General features: G+C 43.8%; 1 protein-coding gene across 1 annotated transcript in view; it reads left to right on the top strand.

Annotated features, from left to right (window-relative positions):
- The window catches only part of PRKCH (protein kinase C eta), a 212722-nt gene that overhangs the window by 61103 nt on the left and 132249 nt on the right, over positions 1–19370 (top strand). Inside the window, exon 2 of the mRNA XM_084793213.1 lies at positions 6649–6712. Coding sequence (XP_084649339.1) covers positions 6649–6712 — 64 coding nt within the window. The remainder of the gene's footprint in view (positions 1–6648; positions 6713–19370) is intronic.

Here is a 19370-nt window from a genome sequence, read left to right as displayed (position 1 = left end):
TAACTCATATTTATGGTTCAAGCTTTAAAAAGCAACAGATCCCTCTCCATCTTGCCCCCCATTTTTCCTAGATAGTTCAGTCTGTGGATTGTTGGCAGGGTCTTCATGTCTGTATCTCTGGTACAGATATGTTGAATGATTTGCCTGGAGTCACAGACGTGAGAAGATGTATCTAGCTTTAGAGCCTAAGAATCTTCTGGCATCGCTGCAAGACAGATGCAGAGGATACATTTGGACAGGGAGGTGAGACATTTGAGCAGCATGCATTCCCAAGGCTACAATCTCGTGAACATTTCATTGTGATTCTTCAGATTACTATGAAGATGCATAGTGGGGCTTGGTCAGCTACATGGCATTCGACTCACGAGCTGTTACACACTAGGTACTGGGTTGACTGTCAGTGATTAAAAGTGCTAATATACGAGGTACAGAAAGAATATAAAAAACTCAGAGAGCAGAGAGCAGAAGCCACACAGACGGACACTTTGTGATAGATAGGTAAAAGAAAGCACAGCAAAGACTCTGAGGGACATTTTGGTTTGGGGAAGGATGAGGACGTGTCACCTCTCTCCAGTAAGTGACTTTCTCAACTGAAGTATACTGATGCTACTAGTTCATTTAAAAGTGAAGACTCAAAATGGGTCAAGGATTTAAATCTCAAGACGACTAGAGGAATATGTAAGAGGAGATGCTTTAGGATGTTTGTTTTGGCAAAGGCTTTGTGGGGAGATGACTCAAAATCACAGCCAACCAAGGTGGGAATTGACAAATGGGTTCATCAAACTGAAAAGCCACCTAATTTCAAAGGAAACAATAGAAAGAAGAGGGTATGCAGAATAGGAGATGAGATTTATAAACTGTTCGTTCAACAAGGGATTTGCTTCTAGACTTTATAAGAAACCCAAAGAGTTGTTCATCAAAAGTCTAAACGATCTGATTTTAAAATGGGCACGTGACATACGTGTCTTTTCTAAAGAGGCTGTATGAAGAGCTAAATTGCAAAGTGCCACTACTGAGGATGTGCAAATCAAAGTCACAGCGACAGATCATCCGTCTACAGTCAAGATGGTTACTATAAAAAAAATTCTAGTGAGATTGTGGAGCCAATGGAGCATCCTGTCATTACAGATCTGCCTAACCTGAATGTTCTGTGTGGAGTCATGGTGGGTGGGTAGTCTTTATTGTTAATTTCTTTTACTTAACATAATGTTTTCAAGATCTCCTCTCCCACTGGCAGCCCATGTGTAGCCTCTATCAATGGACCTTTAGCCATCTTTATTGTTGTCTGCGGATGTGTTTAAAAAGTGAAAAGGACCACATGCCTTCTAAACTTATAACACTTTAATGTTTACATCCCCTTCCTTGATAGTGGTCCAGATTCTTTGGTGTAGCATATAGCCATGGGTACTATGTCCCTTCTCAGCCCACTACACTAATCACATATAATACACACCCATCCTTTAAAAATTCTTATACATTCTTTTAGACAAATAGTACCAGGACACCCAAATATGTAAAATAAAGTTGGACTCCCTCATCAGAAGATGTGTTGTCAATACTAATTCACAATGGACCAAGACCTAAATTTAAAAGCTAAAATCATAAAGCTGTTAGACAAATTTCAATAATGACCTGCTCAACAAGTTACTACCATAGATGCAATAACAGCACAAATGTTACAGGAGCAACCAATCATTTTTAAAAATTGGATTCCAATAGATGGAACCCATATTTGACATTATCAATGAAGCCAATAATCCATAGCTAGATAGGTCATGGTCTCTAGGAGAAAACCCACCATTGTTTCTCTGCTAAATGAACATAACAATAAAAATGACTCCCAATGACTCTTTGCTATACCAATAGATCAGTGCACCAGTCAATCCTCAGCAGAGGAGTTTATTCCCGCAGTAGATGGCCTTGTCATAAAATGTTATTCATCAGTAGATGAGAGATGGGAGGGGGGTGCTGGCAGGGGATACTCAGAAAGCAGACTTCATGGTAAGGAGTGTTGGTTTTGGTGTGGGCTTCTGGATAAATAATAAGGTAAAGAATGGAAGAAGGTGGACGCTGAAATGGAGATTTCAGAGAAAGGCATCTATATGTTTGTGGGGAAAGGTCTATGCTGAGATGTAGGAATTAAATCTGGCACCGCTCTCACCTTCAGCCAACCTTCTCTCTAAGGTGCCATTGTGTTCTCATTTTTTATTCCATCCCAAGAGTTTAACATCTCAGGAAACCATGGGTCTTAGTCTTCCAATGGAATGAAAAGAAGATTGAAGAATAGATAGATAGATAGATAGATAGATAGATAGATAGATGATAGAGAAAGAGGCAGAGAGCATGAGTGGGTGCATTATAGGAGCTTGAGAATACTAGCGAAGGATGAGGAGGGCTGTGAAAGTGATGTTCAGCAGCAGTGGTCCTGAGAGCGTCTCCAAGAGAGTCTGGAGGGAAACTGCCAATAAACTCAAATGCTAGAGAGAAATCAACTGTCATGAGCACACTTGTCTTTGGATGATAAAGATGGACCAGTCATTGGATTTGACAGGAGGAGGAGATGAGGCTGTAAGAGCTATTTAAGTGATGGAAGGCTTCACTTAAATAGAGCATCAGATTATAGGAGATAGCATGTGGAAGGGATGTGTAAGTTAACGTTCTGGTTTACTCACTTTTTCTTATTTTATGAGGAAGAGTATTGTGTGTGAGTGATCACAAATCCTATTCGAAGGCTGAATAATGAAAGTTTATGAGCTTGAATAATCGAAAGCACAAGAAGACTAGAGCATTACAGGAGCTACAGGTTAAATGATACCATAAGCTCTTGATCTCCTTCCATCTCTCAACCTCCTCCCCTTTGCCTCCCTCTCTAGCTTTGTGTGCCATCAGGGGTACCAGGCACTTCAAAGTTGGTGCTCTAGCATGAAGTTAAGCAGAAGTGAGACCTTGTCTCTTTCTTGCAGATCTTGAATTCCTAGTAGGGATTTTGTGCCCAAACTTAAACTAGCATCGGCCATGAGGAGAGTTACATTGTGCTAATAGCCAGATACAGAGATAGTGTCAGTTCTAGGCTGGCATGTTAGGTATGTATTGCAGTGATATGACACTTGACAGAAGCAACTTAAAGGGGGAAGGGGTTATGTTGGCTCACAGTTTGAGGGTGCAGTGCATCGTAGTGGGGAATTCTTGGCAGCAGGAACTTGAGGCAGCTCCCCATAGGTCACATTATATCTTCAGTCATGAAGCAAGAAGTGATGAACACTTGTGCTCAGCTTGCTTTCACCTCTTTCTTTGGTCCAGAACATCAGCCAAGTGAATGGTACTGCCCCTATTCATGGTGGGTTTTCCCACCTCAGTTAACCTAGTCTAAATAGCGTTCCTCACAGATGTGCCCCTAGGCCTGTTCGCTATAGAGCTTTTCTACCCTGCCGAGGTGACATTGCTAAATGTCACAGTCTGTCATTCTGGTTGTAGGGACTTGTGCTCTGAATAGCTAATCGTAGGTCACATGTGAACCCTGTAGTTTGGGTGGCGTCCTAGCTGAACCATGTGGACCAATGATCAAGAGCTGCTTTAGATGATGCTGTATGTACCGTGATGTAGAGAGACACTTTCCACTAAAACTGTGCCAGGCAGAACTAGAGTCAGTAAGTGGAAATTATTGATCTCATTGGATTTCTGCTCATAGAGAAAGAGCTTCCTGTGGAGCACAGGAATAAAACAGGCCTGTTGTTGATATAGGCAGTCAGCTATCAATGGGGACACCAAAGCAAAGGCCAGGAATAAGTGACAATGGCCAGTCTGTCTTACCAGCTATATGACCTCAAGTTTCTGTATAACACAGTAAAGAATGAATTTTTTACCCACTGAAGAGGCGAAGGAAGGATTGTAGGAGCCAAAGGGGTCAAGGATACCACAAGAAAACCCACCAAATCCACTACAGGCCCACAGAGACTGAACCTCCAACCAGGGAGCATGCATGGAACTGACCTAGGGCCTCTGCACATGTGTCACAGTTGTGCAACTTGGTCTTCAAGTGGGGCTCCTAACAGCAGGAGCAGGGGGGCTATCTCTGACTCTGTTGCCTGCCTCTGGGACCCTTTCCCTCTATTGGGCTGCCTAGTCTAGCCTGAATAGGAGATGTGCCTAGACCTCCTCCAGCTAGATGTGCCAAGGCTGTTGATATCCATGGGCAGCATCCCCCTTTTCTGAAGAGACAGGGAGGAGGAGAGGGTGGGGCGAGGGGAGGTGTGGGATTTGGGAGGAAGGACTGAGAGACTGGGAGGAGAGGGAGGGATGTAAAGTTAATGAATTAATTAGTTAAGAGAAGAATGCATCTTTACATGAAAACGCAGTACATTCTTAGATGCATATCAAAATGCAAACAAAGACTTCGTGAACTTGGGGCTTGGGGAGATGGCTCAACCAGCAAGGTACGTGGATCACAAGTAGGAGGACCTGAGTTTGGATTCTCAGCACCACATAAAAGTTGCTGTGCATATATAGGGGCAGACAGGTGGGTTCTTAAAGCCCATTGGTCAGATACAAGCTTCATGTTTGGTAAGAGACCATGTCTCAAAAAATAAGGCAGAGAGCAGGAAGACCCCCCCCTTCTGACCTCTATATGTACATGTATCATGTGTTCCCATATACATATATGTATACTCAGAGGAACATGTTTATATAAAGTTTTTCAAAACAGTACTTTAACACTTGTGTTTACATTTTCTGTCCTGTTTGAGTCTACATAAAAACCCCTGCGGTGTGCAATCTACTAACTTGTTTTCCCATCACTCTAAGTCTTGGCCTGCGGTTTGAAACCCTGTACCTGGGTCCCCTGTCTTAGCACATCTGGTTCAGATGGACAAAGCTTGAAGATGGGGCTTGAATCTGGTCTCTCATGCTGATGATAATGCCGGTGAGACATGAGGAGGCAAGCCTGTTCTGTGAGAGAGAGAGAGAGCATCTGATGTAGGCGGCCTGACATCTGTCAGAGAGCTCCTAGCCCACTGAAGTAAAGTGGCCATCTTGTCAGGCCCTCTGGGCACTGTTGGCGAAGGTTCACTTGCTGGTTATAGGTGTAGCATGGCAGAGGTGGCCTGGCAGTCTTTCTCTCTGCAGGCTATTAGTGATTGAAGCGGCACTCGCAAGCAGTTTGTGTAGTGAGGTTGAGTGTGCGCATGTGTTTTTTTTTTGTCAGGCCTTTTTTTTGCTGAAGGTGAGGGAGTGGCTTTTAAAAATAACATCTTTTTGACTTGAAACAAGTCAAGGCAGAGAGAGGAGACAATTAGACACTGACATGCTGTTTAGTCACCTCTCCAGAGACGGCTATATTCAGAAACACTCAATAGAGGTTCGTAAGTGGTGTCAAGGTAGTTAACATGACATTGTAAGTTAGTGTTCGTCATGATACACGCAGGTTGAGTTGAGCGTGGAAGTGATTTACAGTGTGGGCACAGCTTCTGGGCAGAGAAAGGCAGAGTTTAAGAACTGGCTGCCGTGGTACAGAGGTAAAGGCTCCAGAGAGTACAAAGCAGTCACATCGTACTGTGAAATGTGTTCGGTTAGAGCCTGATGTAAGGATAAAATATACATGGTAGTGACTGAGAGGAAGACCAGCCCACTTTTGTTTACTTGTAGGTACAATAAAAGCAATGAGTAGCGCCCTTAAGTTCTGTGAGGGACGCTGGGACAGAAATGCCTCATGCTGTTCCTCAAACTCTCAGAGAGCAGGGAGGCTCCAGTGGTAGAGGACTGTAGCCACTCCAGTGCCACCTGCAAAAGAGTCGGACAGCTCCTCCAGCTCAGGGCGCCTCTGTTGTATCATTTGCAGCTTATTTAAAGTGCTATTCTGCCCCCAGAGGTCATCATGTCTATACTTAGCTGAACTTTCTTGTTGAAGGTCAAAGGTCAAAGGCTGGGGTGGAGAGTAGAGCTGTGAATCTGAAGGATTGATTTGAGGACATTTATAAATGCCCGCATTTCGATCCACAAGCATCTTGTGTCGCAGGATTTTGAAATGTGGGTGGACAGTGAGTTTAGCATCCTGTAGGAAGAGGCCAGAGGCACATGGAGCTGAAGTATATGGAGATACAGCAGTTCTGCAAGGCACGGTTCCATGCTGGGTACCCTGCTGTGTGAGGGTCGTTAGAGTACATGTCTTGATGTCTCAGCTGGTTGATAGTTTCAAGGGCTGTTGAGCAGTCAAGAGTAACTAATCCTTGTCATAGACAAGACCAGGTGAAACAGATACTCTTCATATAGTTTACTGGAGTCGGACGAGCCACATTGGCTTTGTGTTTTTTGCCATTGTTCCTCCAGCCCACTTGCTTGCCATGTGGTCTAACTGCACAAGGTTCCTACTAGAGATGCTCAGATGCTGTGGCTGCTCTTGTGCATCAAGCGAGGCAAGCGAGGGGGAGAAGGCAAGTCAAGAGGAGGGAAGCTCTGGGTGGATGGTCTCCAAGCATCACTACTTCCCGAGATCACACCTATTTCTCTGTCGCTCTGCTGTGCAATGGAAAGTTCAGATTCAGTTTGTGGCTGTGATTTACGCACTGAGTATAATTCTCGGTAAAGGATTATTTAAGGCCCACAAAAAGTAATTCAATATTAAAACATAACACGCTGTTTGTGTTCTCTTTCTAGGTGGATCTGGAGCCCGAGGGGAAAGTGTTTGTGGTAATAACCCTAACAGGGAGTTTCACTGAAGGTAAGAATGGGTTTGGAGTGGTTTCTGGTGTGTGCGTAGTTTCAGCACACAATTAAGAGGGATGTCTGTCCATGGAGGTGGTAACTGGAGCATTTCCCAAAAGATGCTCTAAGACCAGCCGTGTGTGGCTTGGGCTGGCCGAACCCTGTTGCCCAGCAGTTCTACGGGCTCAGATTGCCAAGTTAAATGCCCTCTGCAGATCTGTCAATCTTGGGTTTTGTTATCACAGTCACCAAGTTTTTGTTCTTACTCATCGCCATCGTAGCTGAACTGCTGGGCCGTTTTGTTTTGAGTCATGCCTATTAAATCCTACTTTAGAGTTTTGGTTTTCTGCCAGGCTTTTAGTTTACCTCTGAGAGAAACTTGAGGATCACGTTTGCCTTTCCAGAATCTCCACTTTATTGTTATCCTTAAAGCAATTCCACGCTTTAGTTGACCGAACTGATCAAACTGTTCCCACAACCAAAAGCCATTTTTAAAAACCGAGGCAAAAATTCCATAAGGTGAAGCAAAAGATCAAATGCAGAACCTTTCTGTCCTTCAGAAGGTTCCTGTGCTTTCCACTGCTCACTTCTGCTGCCCAGAGCAAACGTGTGATGCTTTCTCACTCCCAAGAACTATCTCTTCCCACTCTACAAGTTAGCATAAATGCAGTTGTATAGCTTGTTCTTTTGGGGGGTCTTTTTCTTTTCCTCAGCATAATTTCTAACGGGTTCACTCATGCCACTTATTAATCAATATTATTATCTTGTGAATAATATTCCATTTCCTAGGTCTAGTGCTCGCTTGTTTTAGACATTGGCCGTTTCCCTGTTGTTTTGTATTATGAGGAGTGCTTCTGTAAGCATCCTTCTACATAAGCTCTGTGGCTGCACACTTCCATTGCGTTTAGACACACAGGTTGGGGGGAGGGCTTGCTAGGTATCAGGATGGTCATGTGTCCAGTTGTATGAGCCTTCCAGATGGTTGTCTGGGGTGGTCCTACTTTATCAATCATGCTCCCACTAACAATCTATGAGTGTTCTAGGCACTCCAAGCTCTTTCCAGCACTTGATGTTATCATTCATTTTAACAGTAAATGTTCCAGTGGGCGGGAATGCTGTTTTGTGGTTATAATACACATTTACTGGTGTTGAGAACTTTCTCACATGCTAATCAGCCACTTTACAGAAGTGTTCCTTTAAATCTTTTGCCCTATTTCTTAAAATTTGTGACTTATTTATGAGTTTTCTTTGACACCGAGGATTAAACCCAGGGCCCGGTGCTTGCTAGCCAGAGCACTCCCCATGGAGGCAACCCCCAACCCAAGTTAGAGAGAAGTGCCTTCTTCAGGTTTCTGAATATAAGGTCTCCTCTGTGCTCCTCTGTGCTGCCCCCTTCTGTCCCTCCTGGGAACTGATGACGCTGGGGTCTCCTGTGTGCTCCGCAGGTGGGCTGCCCTCAGCTCATGTTTACCCCTCAGATAAACCTATAAAGTTGTTATCTTTCTGCCTCAGCCTGTCGAGCTTTCAATTTAGGGGTTTTTGTTTTGTTTTTCTTGCTTTGTTTTAATTTAGAAGATTTTAGTTACACTAAAGCCTAACATGGCAGCATCATCGTTCATAATTTATGCATTTTGTGTCTTCTTTATGAGGTCTATTATGGGACGGGGGTCACAGAAGTGTTTAATAGAGACTGGCAGTTTTACTTTTACTTTGAAGTCAGTGTCTGTCTGTCTGTCTGTCTGTCTGTCTGTCTGTCTGTCTGTCTCTCTCTCTCTCTCTCTCTCTCTCTCTCTCTCTCTCTCTGTATACACACATACACACACAAAACAGGAGTGCAGTGTATGTTCACAGACACCAATTCTGTTATTGTAGGTCATTTGTCCTGAAATTTTCCCATTCCTAGTGCACTTTTGTTGAAAACTGACTGACTACATAGAGTACAGGCCTGCCCCTGTGTTATTTATCCTGTTGTCTTGATGTTTGCTCATCTTTGGCTAACACCACCCTGCTCTGCTCACAGTCTGTAGGAAGATGGAAGTCCTGTGAGTGCCCTAACTTTGCTCTTGCTTGCTTCCCACCGAAGCTTATGTTAGCTATTCTCAGTACTTTGAATTTTGATGTTGGTTTTAGCATCAGTTATCATTTACACACAAGAGCCTTCTGGATTCTGGAGTGAATTTGGGTTGGCTCTCTAGATCAGTTGGAACAGAATTGGCAGCTTACTCATAATAAGTGGCTTCAAGTCAATAAACACAGCACATCTCTCCACATAATGGCTTTGTCTATTGCACAGCAGTATAATTAGGATTATCAGTATTATATAATTTTCAATATAGAGCTTGCTCATGCTTGAAATTTTTTTATTGCTAAATACTTTAAGGTTTGTGATGTTGGAATGGAATTTAGAGAATTTCATTTTAAAATCAGTGTATAGAAATTGTTTTTGTACATTAGCTTTATATACGGTGGCCTAATGACTAAATTCACTATTTCTAATAGATGTGTTTGCCTGTGCTTGTATAGTGACCATGTTGTCTATGAATAAAGACAATTTCATCCGCTTACGCTCTTTTCAATGCCTCATTGTGTCCCTAGGCCACTGTGACCTACATTCTTGTCTCATACCTACCCTTTCTAAGGAGGAAGAACTTGCCATCCTCCTGCCTCCACCTGCTGAGTAGCAGGAGTTACAGGCATGGACCATCATAATCATGTTTTCTTACTTTTTAAAAAAGACCCCTAGAGGCACTGGGGTCTTTGGCAGTAGGTAGTTCAGGTTGACTTTATCAAATGAAACCTTTTCTAGCTCTGACTTATCTCTTAGATCTTTTTTTTTTTCCTGAGAGTACCCTATCAAGTCTTCCTGAGGTCCTTGTATTTTTCTAGCAAGTAGTTGTGTCACCGGCTGATCACCTTAGAGCCGTGGAACCTCTAAAGAGTGGGACTGTTCCATTCTTTTCTCAGTCCAAGACAAAGTCCACAGTCCTAGGGCACAACACTATGCAAGCACAGCTGATCTAGTAATTCACAGAAAATCCAGAGGATTGTGAGACCATTTTAAGATTTTAATGTTTTAGCTCCTACATGCTCGGGGCATCTTTGGTCTTCCTTGTGCAAGTACAGTTAAGGAAGGTTCATGGATTGAAGGGACTGACAGACTTGAAGTTCTCTTTGTGATCCTGTCCTTTCTCCAATTCCCTTGGTGTCTGGTCCTCTGGTCCACCTGATTCTCACCATTCCATTCCTCAAGCTGCTCTAACTGTGGCTTCCTTTGTAGCTTGGATGATTACACTGAAGAAATGCGTACAAATGTGGCTCTTGTTAGCTGCAGTTCCCTTCTCTCAGGTGTGTGGTTCTCTCTAGTTTGTGCCTGGTTTGGATTGCTCTCTGGCTCTTCTGTTTTCAATTAGCTATTTAAAACATATTATCTAGATATTTTAATTATTCAGCACGAGGATTACATTCACTACAATCTGTTAAAATCCCACAGAGATTTTTAAAGCATGTAGTCTGTTTGCATGTTTAGCGTTGATTATCTGTTACACTTGCTTTGAGAAATAATGGTCTCTCTTCCTCTCCACCAATACCCTTACTCGTAATGGGAAATGGATTTATAATTAAGGATTGCAGCATGTTGTCTCAGTCTGTCAAATGGCGCCTTTTGTAAAGTACTGAACTTAGCAGAAAATCTGGTCTCCTCGGACATACAAGAATTGCCCAGATTACAGTTTGAAGGTTTTCTGTCTGCCCTCAGCAATTTTTCTTTCGCTTGATATCTTGGACATGGAGAATCTGTGGACAAGTGGATTTACTTTTAGCTCAGTGAAATAAAGTGAACGTAGTGTTACATGCACCAGCCGTGCCACAGGGAAACCCAGCAGCGAGAAGAGAGGCCGGAAGAAGAGTGAGTGAGATTCTGAAAGTGTGGTCTCACCTTCCTGCATTGCTGTCGAGACCAGTGACAGATGGTCACACATGCTATGGCAGGTCTGGCTGTGCTGCTGACATTATGGGATGTTGGTGTAGACGCTGCTAAGATATATTTTCCTTGGTTGCGCTGACCTGGGTAAACACCTGGATCTTCTCTGTGTGTTTATTTCTCAGTTTTAGTGCTCAGAAGGAAGAAATGGCAGGTAATTTGGCGGTGAGCTCTGTCAGGTCATAGCAACTGTATTCTGTTTGGAGCTGACCCTGTGTGGCAGGCCGACTTCCTCTTTGACAAGTGTATCTCCCTCTAAGCGAGTTCTCCTTTCTCCCCGACTCCAGTGAGAACAAAGGAGGAAGGCAATGAGTCCATGGACCACTGACACTGTGACAACAGTCTTTGTACTCTACCCTTAGGTGTGTTTGTGTATCTTAAAAGATGCTACATAGCCTATTTCACACATGAGAAATAGACTTTCACATTGAAACTTCAGGGAGCAGCAGCATCCCTGTAGAATTTATCCGTGTAGAATTTACTCTAGGAACCTTATATCTGTTCTGTCTCTGTGGGGGCAGCACTGTCTTTTCATTTGGGAACCACACTGGGACTCACTTTGAGCTTCCATGTGGCTGTATTCTTTTCTGAAGCTGGAGATCGCTGACTCAGCTTGACTGGCTGGCCAGCAAGCCAGAGGATCCTTCTGTCTGCCTCTCAGGCTCTGGGGTTCCAGGCATGCACTACTTCATCTGGCTTTTTTTTTTTTAAGCCATGGGCGATGGGCATAGAAAGCAACTTCTTGCGCTAGTGCATCAAGCACTACTTTACTGACGGAGCCACCTTCCCAGCCCCTGGAGAAGAATTCAAGCAGAGAGAAGCACTATTTGATTTGCTGTCAGTTGGTTTAAAGACTTGGGAAGAGAGCGTTTGATCGTATGAGCACAGCATGTGGAGAGCCGTTAGGGACTAGAAAGGCTTGAACAAAGCTGGATAAAGAGGGGACAGAGAAGAAAGGGTGGCTTGAGAGAGGCATGGGAGTAAAGACGGGACGTGGCAGTCCACTCTGCACCAAGGATGGAGGAAGGGTCTCCAGAGTTGCTCCGATGGTATTTTGGGGTCATTGCCAGGGCCAAAACATTGGATGGAGGATAATGAGGTTAGGTGTGAGTGAGTGGAATTTGAGGGATTTGAGAGAAGTCCAGGAAGAAATGTCCAAGTTGAATCTGAAATAAAAGTCTGGCCTTTGTCCAAATGCTGCTCCTGGGACTGTGCTCTAAGCATCAAGTAGAACTCAGAAACATGGATGGAGGGACCAGTGAGAAGAGACGGAGAGCCAGGCCTGACCAGCACTCTAGCTCTGTGGAACACCAACATTTAAAGACTGGCTTATAGTGTGTCAAATCAACTCAAACTCTGTTGGGGATTTACCTAATGCGCACTCATCTTACTGACAATATTGTGATGCTGACTGTATGCTGGGGAGCTTTCCCGAGATCACCTAACATACTCCAGGTATGTTAGGTGCATGAGAGTGCTTGATAATGTAGACTGAACAAAGAACGTAACATAAAGGACATTGTAAAGCAGTGTTTGCGTTGCGGGTGAAATAAATTCCCCCATTAAAATATTCAGAAAATCTCTAGGAACTACTGCTTTGTGTAAGTCAGTGGCCAAGGCCTGGAGCAGAGACAGCTTACAATTGAGAAAGTTATTACCCCTTAGGTCAGGAGCAGACTCCTTTAGCGCTGAGGCAGGGGCATGGCTGGATGCATTGCTATTTTGAAAGGACTGTTTTATGTCAGTCTTCTCCTTTTTGGCCCAGTATTTGTGGAGCTCGTGGTCTAATCCAGCTGGGATTTATGGCAGCGGTGAAGCAGACCTGGATTTTAATAGACCTAGACACTGACCTTGTGGCTGCCTCTGTGGTTATCATGGCGTCGGACTGGGTTTCTTTGAGACAAGTAGGAAAAAATACAAAGTTGAAGTAGAAGAAAGTGACAGAAATGTATCAAACTAAATACATAATTGCTTTATTTGGAAGGGAACCAACGGAAATAAAATATGATGTTCCTTCACTCAAGAGCAGGTCAAGAAGATGTTGCTGTATCGTTATTTTATTGGAAAATACAGAACAGTGTTGTAAGATTTGGAGACAATGTGGGTTTGTCCGCACTCCTCAACCTTGGGTGTTTGGCCCATTGCATGAATCCTCACGTGACGGGCCACCTGATGGAAGCCTATGCCATCGGTGAGAAGGGAGGCTTGCCTCGAGTCTAGCCAGGCTTCCGGATCCAGCCATGGGTTCCAGAGGCAAGCAGACCATCTCAAATGCCACCAGGCAACGGAATCAGCACAATCTGTAGTGGGGAACTTTACAGGAAGAGAGGTTTGCTTTCTTTGACCACAATTTGAAAGGAAAAAGACAAGCCAAGATAATAGAAAAGAGACATCTTAACCAGGTGTGATGTATGGCTCCTTCTTATAGGTGGAGACTATATAACATCTTTAACATTATTTAGGTGTGATTGTAGCCTTGTGGTGTTGTGGTTGTTTAAGATAAAATGAGCATCTATTTACCAATGAAATGATATAATATCTGCGGTCTGTAGATAGGGTTAACTGTGAATTGATTGATTGCTGTGTGTGTATGTGCGCGTGCCCGTGTGTGTGTGTGTGTGTGTGTGTGTGTGTGTGTGTGTGTGTATACGTGCGCGCTGTTGTTTTCTTTTTTGAGTGAGAGCCTTAGCAAACCCAGAGCTCACCAGCTCAGTAAGACTGCCCCTGCCTGCTGAACTCCAGCGCTCCGGTTGCTACCTCTCCATAAAGACAGCACATGTGCAGCCAGCACACCTGGCTTTTTAGGTTGGTGCTTGGGGTCTGAACTCAGCCTTCATCATGAACTATAAACACTTTATCAGCAGAGCCTACTCCCCAGTCCCCATGAATTGACTATTAAATCTACATCATAATTGCACGTTGCACCTGGGTTTCTTATGATGCCCAGTCTAATTTTGCATTATTTTAGAATTGTCATTAATATAAAAGCAGAAAGTAAAATAAAATGAAAAAAGAAAATACTTACGTCTTAAACAGCAGCAGCAGCAACAACAACAACAAACCAGAATCTGGCTTACTTGTATGACATCAAAGTCATGCAGTAACTGTGAATACATGTGCTGTTCTTTAAGCTGGACAATGGTATTTTGAGGGAGTCTATTTTGTCCTTAATTCTCAATTTTTATCTATTATGAAAAGGTACGTTAAAATTTTAAATATCTAAAGGACTTGAGGAAGGTTTTTAATATGCCCCCGCACTAAGCTGTGAGTCAAGACTGCAGGTCGAAGGGGCCAGGAAGAGGACTCCTTTCCATCTGGCATGAAATTCTCATGTGCCATGAGTGACAGGCAGGCCGGCTTCTGACAGTTACGTAACATTTTACAGTTGTGGACTCCATGTTAAGAGAAACTTCCTGAGCTAATCAAGTCGATTGGGAGAATTAATAACAATGTTAGTATCTTTATAAAGGTAGAACGGCAGAGGCCCCACAGGATTTCTTCCTTCCCCATGACAGTCTCCGGACAAAAACAAACTCACCAAACACTTGTGAGTTGTGGGTTTGAAGCTTGTTTAGGGAAAAGGTGGATGGGTGTGGTATCTGCTTTTTCTAAAATCTTGTATCACTCACCCCTTTAACTCCTCACTTAGAACTGACACGTTTCCCAGAGACAACGCAGAGTGGACCCTGGAGAGCAGTTACCTCCAGCAGGCAGTGCGCTAGTTAGAGTCCAGGGCAAGAGTCTCACCTCTCGTTCTGTGCTCTTGCCTCTGGTTTTAGCTCACTCTTCCTGTCTCAAACCACTGCTGTCCGACTGTGAAGCTCTCTGCTCACACGGTGTGGCCGCAAGGGCAGAGAGGGCAGGTGAAGCGGGAGGCTGTTTCAAAGCTGCTGCCCACAGTTTCACACCCTCGCTAATACTTCTCACGCTTCTTGCCGTGTTTAAAGGCCACGTAGTGACCGCCGCTGCAGTTGATTTGCAGCGTTTCTTTGTCATCTTTGAAGCCCCATGGCAGCTTCTTGGCTTGTTTTGTTTTTGAAATTGCCCTTAAGATTTATTCATCTTGTGCATTGTGTTAGATTGAGTGTTTAGCATTCTTGGCAGCCCGAGCAGTCCTTGTGCGAGCCATTGGAAATGGCTATCAAGTGAAGACCAAGCAGAGGAGCTGTGGCAGAGGGAAGAGATGGTACCTGCCTCTCTTCTTCGTAGCAGGATGGCCTCTTACTTGAGTCACGGAATCCCTGCCGCCCTACGCGTTATCTCATTTGCTTCCACCAAACTTGCATGGCTGGTGTGATTCTCAGGGTGCAAGAGGTGAGCCAGTCAGAGATTTTCTATGACCCATTGGAAAATGAATGTCAGAGCCGGACCCTGATCAGAGTGAGGCCAAGATCTTTTCAGGGTATCCATCTGTCTGGAGCAGGGAGGAAGCCCGAGGTTGAGGGGTTGCAACTAATAAGGGCTCTCCTGCTGCTTTGTAGTATGGTAGTGTTATCATACAGATATGGGGGGGGGGAGGGAAGGGTGAAGAGAGAGAGACTCACTTTGATAACAAGCCTGTGATAACGAGTTTCTTTAAAAAGAAAGAGCCCCCGTGACACAACCATGGAGCTCCTTCTGCCAACGCCTGCATCCAGGGTTGTTTCCCACAGATGAGCTTTGGCGAGCACATCAACACCCCAGCACAGCATTCCGCATTGTTCTTTCTTTACTCCTGCCCTGGAGGAAAACTGGCTTCAGTGGTGGCATAGGTACACCCCCACCCCAGCGTCTCATTTTTGTAGTGTTTCTTTCTTTCTTTCTTTCTTTTCTTTTCTTTTCTTTTCTTCTTCTTCTTCTTCTTCTTCTTTTTTTTTTTTTTTTTGCAAGGTTTCCTGTGGGTTCCTCCTTTGACTTGAAGATCTGTATTCACCTGGGGAGGCCTGTGTCAGGAGCTCAGGCAGGATGAATTTGAGATCTACCTAAGTTAGCTGGGCATGGTAGCAGACACCTGTAATCCCAGCACTCGGGGAGTCAGAGGCAGGTGGGTCTGTGTGTCCAAGGCCAGTCTAGTCTACACAGTGAGTTCCATGAGAGCCAAGGCTACACAGAGAAGCCCTGTTTTGAACACCCCACCCCCCAAAAAAGATTTACCCAAGTTGACTGCCATCGTGTGACCAGTAGGTTTACTTAATGGAGACCCAAAGCTAGAACTAAGGGGAAAATGAAAATAAAATAAACGAGTCCAGATTAGGGTATGGTGGCTGTATCTGTCCACATATTCCCCCCATACGCCACCTACCATTCTACTTCTGTGTTGATTTTTATTATCAAATAAGTTATTAAAATGTGACATGACAGACTTAGGAGAGTTATGAGGATGTTCTCAAATGTCCTGAAGCTCCAGTCTGCTTTTCTTACAGTATTTAGATGTTATTGATACACAAGGCTGGTGGGTAAGCCCTCAGACTCCTGAGTGCAAATCTTACTGGAGACTGGACAGTTGTCAGTGTGATCTTCCTTGTAGGGGGTAGGCAGACAAAGATGCTGTTTGCAAAGTTACTCTGTGGCCGAATAGGAAGCACGTGTGAGGCCATTTGGCTGCACAGAGAGGACTGCTGCAGCTCAGAGAAACCACTTGTGCAGAGAAGGTGTTTTTTGGGCACGCCATTTTGTGCATGGAACAGCATGTCTACTGTAGAAGAGTCACAGGCAAACTGTCATAATGGAATTTGGCAATTTGTGAAATATTTCCCTAAAAAAAGAAATGAGTGGATTGAGTCAGTTATTTCTAAGAGGACAATTGCACATGTTTGGTGCCAGCCATCAAAACAAAACCTTTACACTATAATTAGGCTTTTGGAAAATTTATCTCTGCCATTGTGGATTTGGCAGCTTCTCAATACTTAAAGTCATTTTTTGTTCATGAGTGTGCTGTTTATATTTATTCAAAATTGTAATTTTTGAAATTGTGTAATGAAATATATCAACTTTTGGAAGAGCTGAATGACTCATTAAACACAATTTTCATAATGACCAATATAAGATGTCACGATACCATAATCACACTGAAATTGTTAGCCGACTCGTGGATTACAGTGTGAAAATACCCTAAGCTTTACATCCTACAATGAAGTTAACTTTCAAGACACTACCGCTGTTGAGTTTTGATGGATCAAAGAGAAATCATCGTAATTAGCTGAGAAGTCTATTAGAACACTTTCTCTTTAAGTTGCCCTGTATGTGCAGCTGGGCTTTATTTATTCTTCAACTAGAAAAGCGCTGTCTTGAATAAAGTACAGAGGCAGACGGGAGGATGAAGCTGCTGCTCTGAAGTCTGGCGCCAGTTGAGCTTTCAAATTATAAAACAATGTGATTGATTAACTTCGGCTTCTTTTTGCAATACATAGTCGCCCTTCGAAATGTTATTTTACTATAATAACAGTAATGTCATTACTGTTTTAAGTAAATGGAAAAAAAATGTTTAAATGTGTCATTCCAATCTCTAATGTGGCCACGTTAGTAAAACGTTTCCTACCTGATGCTCTTTCAACACTGAGGCGCTTTAAAGAGTATAAAGGAGTCCTCAAACCAAAAAGAAAGAAAAAAAAAAAACAAAACAAAACAGACTTTCTCGGTTAAGTTTTCCGAAAGCTCATCATTTAGTGTCAACTGATAGAGCCACTGACAGGTGTTTATGTTCCACCGATAACTGAGGGCCGTTAGATGATGTTAGCAGCAGGACTAATTCAGTCATGCTTGTTTGGCCTTTTGATTTTGTTTTGTTTTGTTTTGTTTTTAGTGTCCTTGAGTGGGCTCGTATTTGCTTGTGTTTTTAAGACGTTTTGTCACTGTCATTAGCGCACGCGAGTCGCGTCTTTGCAGCTAGTTGTTCTTACAAGCCTGCTCTCAGACAACTAAGGTCAGGAAGTGATACTGAAACAACTCCAGACTCCAGGTGGTTATAAGTAGCGCAGTGAGGATGCCTTAGTTTGGGGCACACCTAGGCAGCCCTGGTACTTGTGAGCAGGTGCTCAGAGCTCTGAACACTGAGAGCTGCCACCGTAGCACAGAGACCAAGAACCTTGGTCAGCTTGTGCGTAGACTACCCACCTGTTGACTGAGTGCTCCGTCTGGAATTAGAGCTCTTGCAAAAACAGTGTAGCTAGTTTCAGGTTGTTTTTCAGGCTAATCTTCTTATATTGAGACTACGCTGACATCAGGGTCTCTCAGTGGAAAAGAGCTGAGTAGAACAGAAAGTATTTAATTTTTTTTTTTATAGAAAAAGGTATATCTTCAGCATTTTTCCTAATTCTATTTCTTAAATATTTATTTATTTATTATGTATACAGTGCTCTGCCTGCGTGTTCTGCATGCCAGAAGAGGGTACCAGATCTCGTTGTGGATGGTTGTGAGCCACCATGTGGTTTCTGGGAATTGAACTCATGACCTCTGGAAGAGCAGTCAGTGCTCTTAACCTCTGAGCCATCTCTCCAGCCCCCCTAATTATATTTCAAAGTTACTTCCAGCCGCTCCTTTTCCTTGTGCCCGTTTTTTTTTTCAAATGAACGAGACAGCGGGTTCCCCATTTTCTCGGTCAGTTATGTGGATGTGGGGGTTCTCTTTCTGAGGTTTCCCCAGCAACACCTTGTGTGAAGCGGTAGGCAGAAGGCAGAAAGACACATTTCTCGTCCCTTTCCTCTTTCCTCCTCTAACCCTTATCTGCAGCACTACTTCATCCTGGGTTCTGAGATTTGTGTGCTGCCTGTCACGTAAGTGTTGGATGACACTAGATCAGCCTTGGCGCAGTGTCCTAGGGTTGTAAACACCCTTAGTGTGTGTGTCATAGGTTGCCTTAGATCGTAAACGTGGCACCCCAGTACTCATTCTACTTAGGGGAAAACAGTCGCTGCCTCTATGAATTTGTGTTTGGCTGGCTACACAGTCTGTGGGATTGAGAAACACTTCTGAGTGACTCCCGCCCCAGTCCTGTCCATCTACCCATCCACCCATCCACCCACCTCCCCATCTATCTGTCCATCCATGAAGCACTTATATATAAGATAATGTAATGGATGTGCGTGTTTGAACATACATGTGTAGTATACTTTATGATGATGTTGTTCTGTTCTCATAGGTCTCAAACTTTGGTGTATGGGTGGAGACTCAAACAATTAGACATTTTAAGATAACACCATGTCCTTGCTCTGTGGAAAGGCAGGGTGAGGAGGAAACAGTGATGGGGGAATTGTGTGATGCTGCTCTGTTCAGGTGGTTCAGGAGGGCCCGGCGTGTCATTTGAGGGACTCCAGGAAGGGAGTGGTCTGTGAATGGGAGACAGAGAACAAGAAGAATGTCAACCCTTAGAAGGGACACGGCGAGTGAGTGAGAACTGCATTAGGGAGAGGAATGTGGTGAAGCCCTGAGGCCTGAGACGTTTTGTGTGTCATGGTGGTTTTTTTTTTTTTTTTTTTTTTTTTTTTTGGCACAAGGTCAACACTCTGTTAATCCTACTTCCACCTTCAAGAAAATTCCCATGTCCCTTAAATGTAGCTCGTTGCAGCATGGTGCAGCTTCCCATTGGGCCAGTTGAACATCCTCCTGAAACTCTGTATGCAGCTAAAGCAAGATGGATTCTAAGGTCACCGCGAGAACTTTCTCAAGTTCCGAAAATTGTGTACTGGATTTTCATTGTTCCAAGCCACACTGGAAGCCA

Source organism: Acomys minous (assembly GCF_964271855.1).
Source record: "Acomys minous genome assembly, chromosome: 8".
NCBI lineage: Eukaryota > Metazoa > Chordata > Mammalia > Rodentia > Muridae > Acomys > Acomys minous.
This window is presented reverse-complemented; position numbering and strand designations above follow the sequence as displayed.